The sequence below is a fragment of the Acomys russatus genome, chromosome 1, assembly GCF_903995435.1.
Source record: "Acomys russatus chromosome 1, mAcoRus1.1, whole genome shotgun sequence".
Classification (NCBI taxonomy): Eukaryota; Metazoa; Chordata; class Mammalia; order Rodentia; family Muridae; genus Acomys; species Acomys russatus.
The window spans coordinates 5,076,253-5,095,380 of NC_067137.1; the positions used below are offsets into that span (position 1 = coordinate 5,076,253).

The following is a 19,128-nucleotide window of genomic DNA, read 5'->3' on the forward strand; positions in this document are numbered from 1 at the left end:
AGCTTCACAAATATGTAAATTGAAAACAGGGCTGAGATGCAGCTCAGTAGTGTCATCTGTGTAAAAAACTAAAATGTTATTGTGCACTAAGACCCTGGGCCCACTCCCTACAAAAAATTAAATAAATAACTAAAGGAAGTAAAAGAGATAAATTTACAATTGTAACTCCTCTCAGTAAACAACAGAAACATTTACAGTAATTACTCATTAACAATACAGAATACCTGGCCAATGCATGCAGTCTATGTGACCTAACTGACATGTATAGAATGTTCTATCCAAAAACAGCCAAACAGCTTTTATCAAGAGCGTATGAGGGCACTCATTCCCAGTACCTGTGACCCTACACCAGGGGAACCCCACACCTGTGGCCTCTGTGGGCTCCTGCACTCACATGCACATACAACACTCATAGACATGTGATTATAAATAATAAAACAGAGCCTCTTTTTTTTTTAAGTGCACATGAAATGTACACAGACAGTCTACATTCTGACTCAAAATAATTCTTTTCAAACATAGAATATAAAATGTGTAAAAAACTAAAACTAAGCCCAGTGGTGGTGGCGCACGCCTTTTAATGCCAGCACTTGGGAGGCAGAGGCAGGCGGTTCTTTGTGAGTTCGAGACCAGCCTCGTCTACAAAGAGAGTCTAGGACAGCCAAGGCTACACAGAGAAACTCTGTCTCAAAAAGCCAAAAACAAAACAAAAAAGCTAAAACTAGACAAAAAGTAATTAAGATAATTATGAATCTCCATGAATAAAAGAATAAATTGCAAAGGTTAGTATAAAACAATGAATGCAATGAAAATAAGTCAAAACTTACATACCTAAAACATTCTAGAAGAAAATATAAAGCATTCAATTATTATAAAAGTCTTAAATCAGTGGCCCAATTTAAGAAACTAAAGGGAAAAAAAGCCCAATGCAAAATGAAACAATAAAAAGAGAGAAAAACAAAATTGATAACAAAAAATATTTAAAATGTCAATATCCATTCATCTAAAGAAAAATGGTAAATTTGAGAATATCGAGAGAAAATGAAAGAATGCAAAACTTTGGATTGCTAAAAGAATAAAAAGGATGCAGCACCAACTGTGTAGACTAGGCTGGCCTCAAAGTCAATGGCTGCCCTGCCTGAGCCTCTCAAACCTCAGAGTTAAAGGCTGCACCCTCCCTCTCCTGCCCCCTTCCCTGCCTCCTCCCCAGGCTACTCTGGGCACCTGTAAAGGGCACTTTCTAGAAGCCTGAGGCCAGTAAGGCACTTGCTGACAAGACTGGATGCTTCTCCCTTAGGAACAAGAGCAAACTGCTGGCTCTCTAATTCTGTACTAGAAGTCTTAGTAAAATAAGAAAAAAAAACAAAGAAAAAGACATTGACAAAGAATCAATTAAGCTGTCTCTTTTCACAATGGTTTTAACTGTATAAAACAATTCCAAGGACCATAGAAAAATAACCTGGTTTTAACAGGTAACAGAATATAAGATCACTTTACAAAAATCAACTGTATGTCTACACGCTAACAATAAATAATTAGAAATTGAAATTGTAAACCCATAGCATTTAAAGCAGTAAGAAAAGCAGCTTTCTACATCTGATAGCACATTTTCTGTTTCTATTCTAGCACAAGGAAAGGCAGAACCCAGGGGGATGATGTATTTAAAGTGCTTAAAACAGGGAGAGTTTGACTCCAACCTCTGTTCCAATGCAAACCACTGTTATGGTGATTTATATAGCTGCTGCCATGCCTCCCTCTTCTCCTTGCATACAGAGTACCTGCCATCTTAAGAAGGGGGGGGGGTTGTGGGGAGGGAGTAAAACCATCCCAGAAAAAAGGCACCAGGACTTTATCACCCAGGGTTCTCCTAGGAGCCCTTTGTGTTAAGATCAGAGGACACTAGATAGTAACTCAAAACAAAAGTAAGACACTTTCCAGGAAAGGGAAGTTGACAACATCAAATCAGAAGCCTGCATGACCATAATTTTATTTCCACTTTTTTTTATTCTTCTTCTCTAGGACTTAAGAGAGAAAAGTGTAAATCTATGTCAATGTGTCTATATAAATACAATCTGTGACATAAGGAAAAGTAGAGAATGGCAGTTGTAAGAAGAAGCAAGTTTTTGTGTGTTGTCAGATTCAAAGGACTTAGTGTCATGTGAATATAGTAATTGCAATCCCTATAATAGCCCATACTCACGCACACTCACACACACTCACATACAAACACACATACTCACACACACACACACACACACTCACACATACATATGCACACACTCACTCACAAACACACACACATACAGAGAGAGAGAGAGAGACAGAGACAGACAGAGAGAGACAGAGAGAGAGAGAATAGCCACAGAGTATCACACAGTGGTCATGATGAGATGAAAATGCATTAATATAAGAATGTCAGTTAAACAGAAAAAAAGGCATCAAAGAAAGAATCAAAGAACAAAAACTTAAGGCACAGAGAACAAGCTGCCATTTAGGTACTCATTTCCCACGAAGAACCACCTAAAACATAAACAGATGAAATTATCTCTACCAATTCATTTTGTATTATTCTAACAAAATACCTGAGCTTGAGAAACCTATAAACAAAAGGGTTTATTTAGTTCATGATTCTGGGACTTGAAAAGGAGCCAGCACATGCTTTGGCTCTGGGAAGGATGTCAGAAGCACAGGGTACCACAACAAGGGGCCAGACCATGTGGAGAAGAGACAGAACACCAGAGCCTAGGGAGGAGCTATGTCAGTCTTTTTCACAACAGAATTTCACGGGACACTCTCAGAACCATCCGTTCTAGCAGCTCACCACGAATCAGTCCTGGTGGTGGGCTCTAGGACCTGACTGATGTGTCTTCCCTTAGCAAAAGCTCCTGCAACCTCAGGACCCCCTTTGTGGAGACTAAATCAGTGGAGACAAACTCTGTCCAATCGTAGCATTTCCCAAACAAAGCACACAGCCGGTAGGCAGAATGGATTGGAAAGGGCAGGATCCAAGCATCTGCTACCTGCCTGATCCTAACTGAAGATCTAAGGGCTCGCAGAGGCTGAAAGCCAAAGGGCAGAAACTGATGGCGCTTGAACAGTTGCTAAGTGAGCTGCAGGGGCCATGTCACTGCCCCCTCCAAAAGACAGACTTTAAAAGTTAAAACTGTTACAAAAAGAAAGGAGGGAAGGAGAGAAAGAAAAGTACAGAATCCTGAAAGATCATCTCATCAGCAAGATTATAATTATACACATAAAAATGTCAGAGCCTCCAAATAATATGAAACAAACACTGAAAGACTGGAAGGCAGAGAAGGGCAGGAAGAGACTTTGATACCTCACTTTCAGTGGTATATAGACAGAAAATCAATGACAAAATAATAAACTTGACAATAAAATCAACAGGACTTAAGAAACTCTTCTTCTAGTTCATTTCTGTAAGTATTATCAACACCATGACCAAAAGCAGCTTGGAGGAGGAAAAGGTTAATTTGGCTTACACTTCCAACTCACATCTGTCACTGAGCAAATGCAGGGCAGGAGCCCAAACATGATAGGAGCAGACAGGACACACAGAGAAATGCTGCTTACTGGCTCATTTCCCCTGGCCTGCTTAGCTACTTTCCTTATGTGCGTCAGGATGACACCACCCACAGTGGACTGGATCCAAACACATCAACTAGCAATAAGAAACTGCCCCAAACACATTCCCCAAGTCAATGGAGACAATTCCTCCATTGCAGCTCCCTCTTCCAAGATAAGTCTAGTGTGCATCAAATAGAAAATAAACAACAAGCAGAGATACAAAGGCACCTGCAGTCAAATGCACAGACATATACAGATATATACCCAATACTAAAATTACATTTTTAAAGAAAATGGAAACACGGATGAAAAAGACAAGGTCCTGGAAACCCAGAACCTACCAAGACTAAAATCATGAAGTAACAGACACTCTGAACAGAACTGTGGTTGTCAATTATCTCCTTGCATATCTATAAAGTCAACACAGCCCAAAAGAAATCCCAGGAGCTGGGCTTCGGTTGGGTTCTGCTCATCGTCATGTTTGTTTTTGAGTTAACAAGCTCATTATCACATTTATATGGAAATACAGAGGAATTAAAATAGCCAAAATGATTTTGAAAAAGAACAAATGTAAAGGACTCATTCTCTGATATCCAGCTTACTTTAAAACCACTACAATAAAGATAAGTGGTACTGGAGAAAAGCAAATAGGCACGTATTCAGTAGGGGAAAGAAAGCTCAGAAGTAAACCAATGCAGGATAATTATCATTGATGAACTGTCCCAGAGAGCCAACACACCTTACACAGGGCTTCTGAGATGTTTCCATTTATGGTCCTTCTATGACAGAGAAATCTTTATTCAACCCCTCCTATACAAATTCCAAAACTAGGAAAGCAACTCAAATGCCCAACTGGTGAACTAGGATCCATTCATACAATGGATGCACTGCTGGTAGTCCTGGAGACCAGCAGTCATCAGGGAGCAGCAGAGCCTGGCAACAATCAGGGACCAACAGCTCCCAGCACCCCATTTCCTGAACCTCATTTCCACCTGCAATCCCGGAAAACCAGAGGACTGCTACCAGCTGGAACCATCAGCTCTACCTACAATCCTAGAGGCCCACTATCATCAGGTACCACCAGGCTGGCTAGCGGTCCAGGATGGTAGCAGGTTTCTGGAAATACAGGAAGAACTTGTAGTCTCTGATGGCTGCTGCTCTCTGTGAGTGCTATCCTACTTCAGCAAGCCTCGGATACCCTAACACAACCGAAGCACAACAAAATTATCTAAAGTCTGATGCTATGAAAATGATAGACACGTTTAAGGAGGAAAATAAATCCCTTGAAGAGATACAGGAAAACACAATCAAACAAGTGAAGGAATTAAATAAATCCCTTAAAGAAATACGGGAAAATACAATTAAATGGGAGAAGAAAGTGAATAAAATTATTCAGGATATGAAAATGGAAATAGAAGCAGTAAGGCAAACACAGTCTGAGGCAATCCTGTAGGTGAAAAACCTAGGGAAGAGCACAAGAACTATTGGCACAAGTATCACCAACAGAATACAAGGGATGGAAGAGAGAAGATACAACTGAAAAAAATCAATACATTAGTCAAAGAAAATGTTAAATTGAAAAAGTTCCTGACACAAAACATCCAAGAAATCTGGGACACTATAAAAAGACCAAACCAATAAATAATAGGAATAGAAGAAACAGAAGACTCCCAGCTCCAAGGCTCAGAAAAATATTCTCAACAAAAATCATAGAAGAAAACTTCCCAAACCTAAAGAAACAGATACCTATAAACATACAAGAAGCTTATATAACACCAAATAATTTGGACCAGAATACAGGATAGCCATACTACAATTCACAGACCCAAAGAAGCTAAGTAACAAGGAGAGTCCAAGGGAGGATTGTGAGTCTCACTCAGAAGGGGAAATAGAAAAGACGGTAAAAGTGGTTGAAGAGAGAGAATAAGATAGGAGAAGGAATGCTGAGGGAAATGGCGGTAGAGATCAGATGGGGGGGTGGTGAGAACAGAGGTCTTACAGAGAGAAGAGAAATCATGGGTGGGGGCAACTCTGAGACAAGCTGGAAGACTAACAACAGGGTAGTCTTCTGGGAGGATATCAGGGTAACTCTAGCTGAGAGCCCTAGTAGTAGGGGTCTGAAGAGGCCATCCTCTAAGCATATGGACTCCTGGTGAAGGGGGAGGAACACCAACCCACCTACAAAAACTTTGACCCAAAATTTACCCTGCCTACAATATGTGCAGGGATAAAGATAGAGCAGGTAGAGAAGAGATTGAGGGAATGCCTAACCAATGCCTGGCCCAAACCAAGATCCATCCCATGAGAGAGAACCATGCCCAGACACTCCTGACAACATTCTGCTATGTTTACAGATGGGAGCCTACCCATGGCTGTCCTCTGAGAGGCTTTACCCAGCAACAGACTGAAACAAAAGCTGAGAGTCATGGCCAAACATTGGGCAGAGCTTAGGGAACCTTGTAGAAGAGGTGGAAGAAGGATAGAAGGACCAGGAGGGGACAGGAGCTTCACAAGGAGATGAATAGTACTAACTAAGCTGGGCCCATGGGAAGGTTGCAGAGACTGAAACATCAACCAACGACCATGTATGAACTAGAACCTAGCCCCCTACACAAAATGTATTCAATGGGCAGCTTGGTCTTCATGTAGGTACAGTAGAAAAGAGAATGGGGGGGGGGGTTACTATCTCTGAAAAGGACTCTGTTGCCAGCTTTTTGATCATTTCCCCCTGGTAGGTTGCCTTGCCAGGCCACTGTGAAAGAGTAAGTGCTCAGTCCTGACATGACTGGATGTGCTTGGGTGGATTAGTTGGGCAGAGCTCCCCTTTCCTGAGGAGTAGGGATGGGGGAACAGGAAAGAAGGGAGGGAGGGGGGAGGGAGGGAGGGACTGGCAGGAAGGAGAAAGGGACCTACAACTGAGATGTAAAGTAAATAACTAAATAAAAATTTTAAAGGGAAAGAATTTCACATAGCCAAACACCCATAATAAATCTTCCAGATAAAATGTTATGAAGGTGCTTTCTTTCCCTCCCAAAAAGAGCAAACATCTCCCGTGAGATTAAACAGGGGCTTTGGTACTGTCCTTTAGAAAGCTAGAAAAATCCTGAAGAAAGAAGAATTTAACACTTTGTCCACATTTTTGATACATGTGTTGGGACAAAAAAAAATTCAAAGCCTTGGCTAGAAAGCCTTTGAGCTTTATGTGAGCAGACAAGACTTCTTCCGGAATTACTGCCTTTGGGCTGGCAGCAATGCGGGCCACATGCTGAGATCCACAGCACCGGCTCTCCACTGAAGGAGAGAAACCCTGTCTTGTGGAGAGGGCACCTCTGAAGCCCCATTGGCATGCAGGGTCTCAAGCTCCACCAAGCACAAGCTCTACATTGTTACAAAGACGTCAGTTTCCAGCTTGAAAATTTAAAGGCCTCACAGCATAGGAAGTGTTTAATGATGTCAGTGTGTGAATAGAAATTAAAATCAGACGCCAGCTGCCTTCAGAAGCAACTGGTATTTTTACCCTGTTGAATGTTAGAGGAATGTCAGTGCCTGTTCTTCCACAACCCTGTGTGAGCACAGGAAATGTCAGCAGTTCTGCTGCAGACAATGTGATGGCGTGCCTTCCGCCTTCCTTCTCCAGAGCAAACCAGCTGCACAATGGCCAAGGTCTTCCACCTCACCGAGGCACCTAAAGTACGCATGGCTTTTGGGCTAGGTAACACAATAAACAAGTAAAACAGGATTCCTTAAGATAAAGTGTCTCCAAATCCAGCTTCCAACCATTACAATTTAATAAACAACTACAGAACTTCAAGACGGAGGGTAACAAGCATAAAGCATAAAAGAACTAAATTATAATTCAATACCCACCCACCCCCACACTGCAACATAAATTACGTACAATCCAGTTGTCCATAGTAGCAGGACAAAACTCTTATTCTTAACAGAAATTTAATCCAGCTCTATCACAATACGGCGACACTGGCTACACAGTAGCAGGTTATGATAATAACACCCTGTGCCATGCTACTCCCATCGGTCACATGTGCTACTCAGACTTCTTGTCACAAGTTAGGCAAGGAGCTTTGTTTTGCCTCGTGGCTTCAGAGCTTTGAGCTCACTGGTTTGGACCTCAGGTGAAGGAGACCATCACGGCCCTGGGAGCATGCTGTGGGCGAGGCTGCTCACCTTGGCCACCAGGAAGCTGAGGAAGCTCATGCTACTTGGCTTCCTCCTCCTTCCTCCTGTATTCTGTCTGGGCCCTGGACTATAGACATTTCCAGCCACATGCACAAACATCTTTTCCCCTGGAAACACTCTCCTAGACACACCCAGAAATGTACTTCCACCATCTCCTACATGCCTCGTGATCCAACCAAGCTGACCATCAAAACTATTAACACCATGGAATATGTGAGTATATTTGATAAGTATGAAAAATGTTGAGTTTTCTTTATTACACAAAGCGTATAGAGAGATTTAGAAACTGTCCAGGGCCAGTGAGAAGGCTTAGCAGCTAAAAGACCCTGCTGTTGTAAATGGCCTGAATTAGATCCCTGAGACCCATATAAAATGCCAGAGGCAGTGCTGTGCATCTGCAATCTTAGCACTCCTATGGCAACAGGAGAGAGAGAGACAGAACTGTCTGCTAGAAGCTGGTGGGCCAGCCAGCTTGGTATACACAGTCCTGCCACAGAAACAGGAGAGACCCTGTCTCAACCAGCTGAGGGGACTGGCTCATTAAAGTAGTCCTCTGACCTGCAATCATGCACCGTGGCTTACTGCAAACACACACACACACACACACACACACACACACACACACACACACACATCCCACAAAGGGGGGGGGGGTAAACAAATGTAATAATTTTTAAGAAACCCTATAAAATTAAAAAGAATCGCTCATCTCTGGTGTCCCCAATAAAATATCAGGCATGAAAGGAAGAGTAAGAAACAGGGGGAGAAGCAAAGGTCCATGTACACACAGGAAAGCACTATAGCTTATCTTTTAAGGTGATGAGCACAGTGATGTGTTGAGCAATGCAAGGACAGGGTTAGGAAGGACAAGGACAGACACTTCACACAGGTCTCTGGAAGCTAGGGGTGAGGTACCAACAGCTAACGCACTGTGTGCTCACCATGCTCCAGGCAGCAAGTCAAGCTAGGATTTTATCCTTCAGAGTGATGACCTAAACTATTATGACTACCACTCCAGAGCTGAGCTACTTTCTCCTTTCAGACAAAAGTACAGGACAAGGGGACCAGACTTGCTCCTTCATCACTGCTCCTTAAATCTGCAAAGAGTATACAAAACCCAGGAGGAAAACGGCTCCACTTACTAAAGGGAGAAAGCATAGCTTAGTTACTTCTGCCTCAGAACCAAACGCCATATAATTCCTTAGTTTTGCTTATATTTAGTTCCTAAGTTGAATATATTATGTGAAAATATGAGAAAAATATGAAAACCCCACATTTTAATATTAATTCTTTATACCAAAAGTAAATGCAAACTTTCTAGAAGGCCTGGAACAAGTGTCACGAAACATCTAAAATATTCACAAGCTGAACAAGTTGTTTCTCTCGGTCATCAGTAATTTAAACTCTCACAATAGTTTATAGCACACTTGAATACAGTCCATCACTGTACCCCTTGCAAGTGTTAGAGGTGAGGGCACAGCCCAGCACTTGCCTGGCACCTACCAGGCCCCAGGCGTGATCTAAGCAACATAAAAAACAGGGTGAGAAAGGAAGGAGAGAGAAGAAAAAATGGGGCAAAGGGGGAGGACAACAAGGCATGAAGAAGGGGGAAAATAAGGAGAAAGATACTTTAAATATTCTGAAGCTGCCTGCTCAGGTGGTCCTTGGCTGGCTGCAGACTGCGAGCTGTGCTAAAGCATCACTAATCTATTAGCTAACCACAAAGCTTCATTTTTCATATAAGACTAAACTGGACAAGTGGAGTTGGCTGTAAGAATTTATGTTGTAAACAACATGTTTGTATACAATATTATGTTGTATACAATAAACAAAACAACATTATGTTGTATACAATATTGTCTTTAAATTTAATATATTATTTTTATTCATTCTTTACGAATTTTCTATGATGTATTTTTATCATACTCACCTCTCACTTCTTCCCCTAACTCAAACTGACATTTGAAACTAGCCATGACATCACAAAAAAGAAGCAATTTTCTATGGGAAAAGCAAAGCTTATATAACTCTGATTACTCTTACACCTCAAAAGGAAATCTAGAAATTCTAACCGAAGGCCACCATCCGTTTTCCCGATACCAACAAGAAGAACACAAAATGCTACCTTCTCTGCAGCAGGGATGCTGCCGGGCTCCTCCATCTTTCTCAGCTGCTGTATAGAGTCACATCCACACATCCTATCTTTAAGGCCGTGGAGCTGTACGTCAAGCATGTGATGGTGGGGAGTGCCCTGAGGGCCCTGGGGGAAAGGACCACTGTGCAGATTCTGGGTCAGGTTTGCGGAGACACCAAGCACTGGCTCCAGGCTAGACTCCGTTAGAGCGACCTGAGGAGGAAACCCTACACCCGGAAGGCTGAAGTATGGAGAGCTCTCCTGTGGCCTCAGCACAGCCTCGGGCGCAGTCTTACGCTCATTTCCAGGGACCACACGCCTCTCGCTAGCAGCATCTTCTAAGCGTTTCCTGTCGACTGGGGCAGAATGCAGAATGGCAGGCTGCTGTAGCACAGCTTCCATTCTGTGGGATTTCTCAGTAGCTGCTTGAAGAGAACATGTGTGCAAAGGTGGGACAGTGGTCTGCAGTATTGAAGGCTGCCCAAGCTGCTGAACGACTTGCTGAAATGGGTGCTGGAGAATTTCTGTTCTTCCAGAAGTCTGTGTCACCATGACTGGTACATTGACTTTGTAAAGGTGACCTTAAAAAGGAGAAAATGAAATGGTAAGGATAATACAACTTTCTTTCAGTGGTGTGTGTGTGTGTGTGTGTGTGTGCTTGTGTGTGTGTGGTGTATAATGTGTGTGTGATATGTGTGGTGGGTGGGTGTGGTATGTATGTATGGTATGTATGTTGTACATGTATATGTGTGTTCTGCATGTATGTGTGGTGTGTGTGTATATGTGTGTATGTATATGTATGTATTTGTGTATGGTGTATGTTTGGTGGGTAGGTGTGGTGGGTATGGTGTGTGTGTGTGTGTGTGTGTGTGTGTGTGTGTGTGTGTGTGTGTGTGGTATCTGCAGGTGTACTCACAGACACCAGAGAAGGGTATCAGTGTCTCACGCTATTGCTCTCTGTCTTATACCCTTGAGGCAGGAGCTAGGCTGGTAACCAGAGAGTCCCAATGATCCTCCTATCTTTGCTCCACACAACACTGGCTTTTTTCATGAGTGATGGGGATTTGAACTCAGTTCCTTAAGCTTGCTGTGCAATAGTTCTTACCACTGTCATTTCCCCCAGCCCAGTACAAAAGAATTTCCATTTCCTTAACAAAAACAAAAACAAAAACAAAAAACTAACTCAAAGTACACGTAAAGGTGACCTTCCACTCACATTGTATTGAGGTGTGTCTCTGTATGTTCAGTTGTTAATTGCCGAGCCAGTGGCGAGCTACTGGCAGATCTCCTGTCTCAGGGTTGTGTACAAGTTACTCCCCAATTACCTCTGATTGTTAGTAAAGAAGCTGATGAGCCTATGATGGATGGGGCAGAGGAGAGAGTGGGCAGGACTTCTATTCCCTGTCTGGGGGACCCAGGTACAGACAGAAGGGGGGCAGGAGAGGAAGAAGGTCACCAGGCCGTGAGGAGGTCACCATGAGGAGGTCACCATGAGGACAAAGATGGAGTGGGGCAGCCAGGGCAATACTGGAGGGCAGGTAACAGGGCACATGGCTGGGAAGTAGGCCAGGCTAGCCTAGACAGGTTACAATAGATGATATCTGCCCAGCTGAGGTGCTTTAAAGTTATTAGTAGATGTAGCATGTCTCCAGCTCATTATTTGGTAGCCAGAGTGGACATAGAGAAAAACTTTAAACACCAACAGTATAAGTTATATAATACTAATAAGTTAATAGTGCTTGTCTCTAGAAATTATTTTAAGATATTTCATATTTTCTGCAGTAAACATCCTTTACATTTTTAAAAATATATTTGTTTTTGCTTTAACTCTAGCCATTCCTCCCTATTTTTAAATGACATATTTTGGTCATACAGGTCACCAATATTTAATGCATGAGCTTCTTCTGTTTGAAAAATGAATGTTATTGGTGTACAATGGAATTTTAACAAGCAGTCATGGAAAATATATTTCATGTACTTAAGATTTGCATCACACAAAACTGTCCAAAAGAAGAGCTTGCTCTCTTAAGCCTCGTCTCCCTCTTTCCTGTAAAATAACACTAAGAAGGGGCTGTTTTCAGCACTGGACTATGCACTGAGGCTTCCCAGTAATCCAAATAAGTCTGCACAGTTTTCAAACCAAGGAAAGTCCTGCAAGCCATGTCCTTCCCACTAAGCCATGAATGCTCAAGTAACAAAGGAGTCAAGGGCTGGTCAGCCTTGATTAGCACTACAGAAATGGGAGATGCACCCCTTCACTTTAAATTGCTAAAACTGGGGCAAATGGGCAGCAAGCTGCCTCAGGTCAAGTCCCCACGACTCAGGTGGAGGGAGGAAAGAGCCAAATGACACAAGTTGTCCTCTGCATCCATATACACGCTGCTGTCCTGTGCATATCCTCACCCCCACAAACACATGAACACACAAATTAAACATAATTTCAAATTGTTAATTTTTTAAGGTTCATGCTATGTTTACGAGTGTTTTGCCTGAGTGTATGTAGGTGCCCCATTCCATGCAGTACTCATGGAAGTCAAAAAAGGGCATCAGATCTCCTGGAGTTATTGATGGCTGAGAGCTATCAGGTGGGTGCTCAGAACTAGACCCAGGTCTTCTGGAAAAACAAGTGCCATCTCTCCAGCCCCTAATTTTATTAAAAACAATAAAATTAAGCTAGCTAATTCAAATTGCAGATAAATATACTAAGTCTCTAATGCATAGAAAAGAGAACTGGGAGTGAACATAGGATGAGCCCAGCTCAACATCTTCCCTGCTGCATTGTTATCCTGACAATGGTGACTGCTGTTTATTTTTACCTTTAAAGTGTTATTAAAGGATCCTATCACATCTAGAATACAGTATATTAAAAACCAGAAACATTCAGGAAGTAGGGGTAGTGAGGGATTGATACAATCAAAATACATTAAATGCATGTACAAAATTCTCAAAGAAAAAATAACTATTTTAAAGTCACGTAGACTAATGTCCATGCTAAAACCAAATACACCTAGCATAACTCTTACCAGATGCTGTCTGCAGGGTCATGCCTGCTGGGACATGAATCGGATAGCCAGGAAAGGCAAAGTTGACACCACAGCTGGCTGTGTTCTAGGCATAAGAGTATATATTGGAAAGTTATAAAAGGATCAGAATTCCATTTTTTACCCTATTACCACAAGGAGTTGAAAATATGATTTTTGAGAAGACCATAGTTTGACTACATTTAACATGTAAGGCTGAGTTCTCTGACTAAACAGCATTTAACATTGATTGCTTTCATCAAGAGGAATTCTACAGTCACTAGCCATGAGGCCAGTAAATTGTAAAGACTAGATAATGAACACCATCCTAAACACTAGGCCAACGCACAGCTGTGCCTGGACCACTGATTCTCAAGGAGTCAAATATAAGAGTCATATTTATAAGAACCTTCCAAGCCAGACATGGTGGCACATGCCTTTAATCCCAGCACTTGGGAGGCAGAGGCAAATGGATCTCTGTGAGTTCAAGGCCAGCCTGGTCTACAAATTAAGTCAAGGACAGCCAGGGCTAATACAAAGAGAAATGCAGTCTTGAAAAACCAAAAGAAAAAAATTAAAAATTTCAATTTTAAAAAGGGAGATCCAAGATGGTGGTGCCAATCACACATTGTTGATCAGCGGGGTAGCAGTGACTTCACAGCAACCAAAGAACCAAACTGACAGCTACAAAACACCAGTGCTGGAGTTTCCCAGGTGAGAGAGGTCTACACTATGTGAAGCATGGGTGAGTCCAGCCTTGGGCAACCCAGCTAATCCACAGAAAAGTACCTGGGACCCTGCAGGTGTGTACACAGTCTCCAAAGCCTAGCCACTCACCTGCCTATGCCACTCACCTGCCTATGCACAGCATTTGTGCTCTGTGTATCAGATTGAACTGTGAGCCACAGATCACCAGTGTCTGTGTCTTCTAGCCCATAGGAGTCCTTATGATCTGGCACACAAGTGGATTTGACCTCAGGTCAACTAGCCAATTCAAGGAAAATTCCCAAGTCTGACCTCAGGTCACCTGCCTGATCCACCAGAAGGGTGCCCTGATCCCAGCAGATGAGGGATCTCAACCTCTGAGCTGCTCTCAACAGCCAGCGAAGAACACCATAAACTGCCACATAATGCCAGAGACAGCAAGATGGCTAAAGACCAGCACAAAAACACAAACAATAACAGCCAAAATAACATGGCATCCCCAGAGCCCAGTTATTTCAAAGCAATCAGGCCTGGACACTCTAACACAATGGAAAGACAAGAAAATTACCTCAAATTTTTCCTTATGAAGATGACAATGGATGAAATGAATACAATCCATAAAGGAATACAAGAAGATAAAGTCAAACAGATTGAGGCCCTTAGAGAGGCCATGACAGAAGCCTAGAGAGAGAAAATGAATAAATTACTGGATGAAATTCAGGAAAATGTAAGCAATCTGGTGAAGAAAAACAATAAAATGGTTCAACATCTGAAAACGAAAATGCAAACAATAATAAAACCACAAACTGAGGAAAGCCTGAAAAGAGAGAAGTTAGAGAAGAAAACAAGAACTTCAGGGATAAGCATCACCAACAGGATACAAGAGATGGAAAAAAGAATCTGGGGTGTAGAAGATACAATGGAAAAATTTGATGCAACCATCAAAGAGAATGTTAAATCTAAAAAGTTCCTGACACAAAACATCCAAGAAATCAAGGACACCATGAAAATATGAAACTTAAGAATAATAGAAATTGAGGAAAGAGAAGATGCCCAGCACCAAGGCCCAGAAAATATTTTCAACAAAATCATAGAAGAAAATGTCCCCAACTTAAAGAGAAGCTATATAAACATACAACGGGCCTACAGAACACCAAATAGAACAGAAGAGAAAATCCTTCCACCACAGAATAATCAAAATACTAAATGTACAGAACAAGGGAAAATATTAAAAACAGAAAGGGAAAAAGGCCAAGTAACATATTATGTCAAACTTATCAGAATCACACCCAACTTTTCCAACAGAGACCATAAGAGCCAGAAGAGCCTGGGAAGATGTCTTTCAAACCCTAAGAGACCACAGATGTTAATCCAGACTACTATACCCAACAAAGCCTTTAATAACAATAGATGGCAAAAACAAGATATTCCACAACAAAAACAAATTTAAACAATATCTATCCACAAATCCAGCCCTACAGAAGATACTAAAAGGAAAACTCCAACTCAAGAAGGCTAACTATACCCAGGAAAACACATGAAATAGATAACTTCAATTTAGAAAAACAAAAATTAAACAAGCACACAAACACACTACTACAGCCAACATCAAAATAAAAGGACCTAACAGTTACTGGTCATTAATCTCTCTCAACATCAATGGCCTTGACTCTCCAATAAAAAGACACAGACTAATAGATTGGATGTGTAAACAGGACTCACCATTCTGTTGCATACAAGAATCATCACTCAGCCACAAAGATAGACATTACCTGAGAGTGAAGGGCTGGAAGAAGATCTTCCAAGCAAACAGACACAAGAAGCAAGCTAGATTAGCCATTCTAATATCTAATAAAATAGATTTTCAACCAAAATAATCAAAAGAGATAAGGAAAGGCACTTTATACTCATCAAAGGAAAAATTCAACCAAGAAAGCATCATAATTCTGAACATCTATGCCCCAAATACAGGGCACCCACATTTGTAAAAGAAACACTAATAAACTTTAAACCATACATTAATAGTGGGAAACTTCAACATACACCTTTCACCAAAGGATAGGTCAATGAAAGATTAGCTAAACTGAGAAATAATAACACTAACAGATGTCATGAATCAAATGGACCTAACAGATATCTACAGAACTTTTCACCCAAACACAAAAGATCATGTCTGTTCTCAGCATCTCATGAAACCATTTCCAAAACTGATCATATAGTATCTCACAAAGCAAGCCTCAACAGATACAAAAAGACTGAAGTACTACCCTGTATCCTATCGGACCACTATTGACCTCAACAACAATATAAATAACAAAAAGCCTACACACACATGGAAACTAAGCAACTCTTTACTTAATAACAACTGGGTCAGGGAAGAAAGAAAGAAATTAGGGACTTCCTAAAATTCAATGAAAATGAAAGTACATATGGGACACATTGAGAGTAGTGCTAAGAGCACTAAATGCCTTCATAAAGAGGTTGGAAACATCTCATACAAGCATCTTAATGGTGCATCTTAAAGCCCTAGATGGAAAAAAAGAACCAGACAAACTTAAGCAGAGTAGACAGCTGTAAATAATCAAATTTGGGCCTGAAACCCATCAATTAGAAGCAAAGAGAACAATACAAGGAATAAATGAAACCAAGAGATGGTTCCTTGAGAAAATCAACAAGACAGACAAACCCTTAACAAACTAACTAAAAGGCAGAGAGATACTATCCAAATCAAAAATCAGAAATGAAAAGGGAGACATAACAATACACACACTGAGGAAAGCAAAAGAATCATTATATCTTATTTCCAAAGTCTATACACCACAAAATTTGAAAATCTAGATGAAATGGACAATTTTCTTGATAGATTCCACTTACAAAAGTTGAAAAAAGATCAAGTAAATAAATTAAACAGTCAAATAACTCCTGTGGAAATAGAAGCAATCATAAAAAGTCTCACAACCTAAAAAATCCCAGGGCCAGATGATTTCAGAACAGAATTCTACTATACTTTCAGAGAAGAGCTAATACCAATACTCATCAAACTATTCCACAAAATAGAAATGGAAAGAACATTACCAAACTCATTCTATGGGGCTATAGTAACCTTGATTCCTAAACCACAATAAGACCCAACAAAGAAATACAATTTCAGACCAGTTTCCCTCATGAACACTGATGGAAAAATACTCAATAAAATACTTGCAAACCTAATCCAAGAACACATCAAAAATATCATTCGCCATGACCAAGTAGGCTTCATCCCAGGCATGCAGGGATGGTTCTATATATGGAAATCCATCAGTGTATTCCACCATATAAACAAACTGAAAGAAAAACCATATGATCATATCTTTAGATGCTGAAAAAGCATTTGACAAAATCCAACATCCATTCATGAAAGTCTTGGAGAGATTAGGGATACAAGGCATAGATACCTAAACATAATAAAGGCTATATATGACAAGCCTATTGCCAACATCAAACTAAATGGAGAGAAAAAATTAACTCCACTGCAATCAGGGACAAGACAAGGCTGTCCACTCTCTCCATATCTCTTTGATATAGTACTTGAATTTCTAGCTAGAGCAATACGACAACTAAAGAAGATCAAGGGGATACAAATAGGAAAGGAATAAGTCAAACTATCACTATTTGCAGATGACATTATAGTATTCATAAGTGACCCTAAAAATTCTACCAAGGAACTTCTGCAGCTGATAAACACCTTCAGGAAAATGACTGGATACAAAGTCAACTCAAAAAATATCAGTATCCCTGTTCTATACAAATGACAAATGGGCTGAGAAAGAAATTAGGGAACCTACACCCTTCATGATAGCCACAAATGGTATAAAATGCAAATAGATCCATATTTATCACCCTGCACAAACCTCAAGTCTAAGTGGATTTAAAACCTCAACATAAAACCAGATACATTAAATCTGTTGGAAGAAAAAGTGGGAAGAACCTTGAACTCATTGGCACAGGAGACATCTTCCTGAATAGAACACCAATAGCTCAGGGTCTAAGAACAACAATTAGTAAATGTGACTTCATGAAACTGAAAAGCTCATGGAAGGCAAGAACACTGTCAACAGAACGAAATGACAGCCTACAGACTGAGAGATCTTCACCAACCCTACATCTGACAAAGGGCTAATATCCAAAATATATAAAGAACTCAAGAAACTAAACACCACCAAACCAAATTATCCAATTAAAAAAATGAGACTACAGAGCTAAACAGAAAATTCTCAACAAAGGAATATCAAATGGCTTAGAAATGTTCAATGTCCTTAGTTATCAGAGAAATGTAGATCAAAATGACTCAGAGATTCCAACTTACACATGTCAGAATGACTAAGATCAAAAACTCAAGTGACAGCACATGCTGGCGAGGATGTGGAGAAAGGGGTACACTCCTCCATTGCTGGTGGGACTTCAAACTTGTACAAGCACTTTGTAAAATAAATCTAGTGCTTTCTCAGAAAATTGGGAATAGTTCTATGTCAAAATCCAGCCATACCACTCCTGGGCATATACCAGAAAGATGCTTCACCATACAACAAGGACATTTGTTCAACTATTGTTCCTAGCAGCTTTATTCATAATAGCTAGAATCTGGAAACAACTTAGATGTCCCTCAAATGAAGAATGAATAAAAAAAACTGTAGTACATTTACAGAATGGAATATTGCTCAGCTATTAAAAAGGAGGATATCTTGAAGTTTGCAGGCAAATGAATGGAACTAGAAAAGATCATCCTGAGTGAGGTAACCCAGACCTAGAAAGATACACATGGTATGTACTCACTTATAAGTGGATATGAGCCCAACATAGATGTCCACTGAGAGACTCCAACCAGTGGGGCATCGGGACAGATGCTGGGAGTTGTAGGGGGATGGAAGTACCCAGAGGGTTCAGGGGCCCCATAGGTAGACCATCAAGGCTGGAGGATCTGAACCCAGGGCCTTGCACAAGCTGATGCACCAACCAATACAAGACAATACATGTATGAACCTAGACTCCCTGTTTAGATCTAGCCAATGGACAGCTCATTCTCCATGGTTGTTGGGGAGTCGGGACGACCTCTGTCATGAACTCTGGTGCCCGTATTTGATCATTTTCCTTTGATGGGGAGACCCTGCAGGCACACAGAGGAAGGGGATGTAGGCTATCCAAATGAGACCTGATAGTCTGTGGTCAGAAGGTGGGGGAGAAAGGCCCCCTGTCAGAGGTCTAGGGGAGGGGAATAGGTCAGAAGAGGGAGGGAGGGTGGGAACAGGAAGATACAAGCAAGGGGATAACAATCAGGATGTAAGATGAATAAATTATAATAATGACCAAAAAAAGAATCTTCCAGACTCTAAATTGATCTTTAGCTGTATTTTCAAAGCAGATAAAATAGTGCATATATAACATGTAATTTTATGTAATTAAGCCTAAGGCTTTAAAAAACCATTATATCAAGACATGTATCATTTTTATCTA

At 41.0% G+C, this 19,128-nt stretch overlaps 1 protein-coding gene across 1 annotated transcript in view; it reads right to left on the bottom strand.

The window, feature by feature from the left end:
* Positions 1 to 19,128, bottom strand: part of Ston1 (stonin 1) — an 89,098-nt gene that overhangs the window by 12,845 nt on the left and 57,125 nt on the right. The window contains exons 6-7 of the mRNA XM_051156873.1: positions 12,937 to 13,021; positions 9,905 to 10,494 (exon numbers count right to left, since the gene is read on the bottom strand). Of these exons, the coding sequence (XP_051012830.1) occupies positions 9,905 to 10,494; positions 12,937 to 13,021 (675 nt within the window). The remainder of the gene's footprint in view (positions 1 to 9,904; positions 10,495 to 12,936; positions 13,022 to 19,128) is intronic.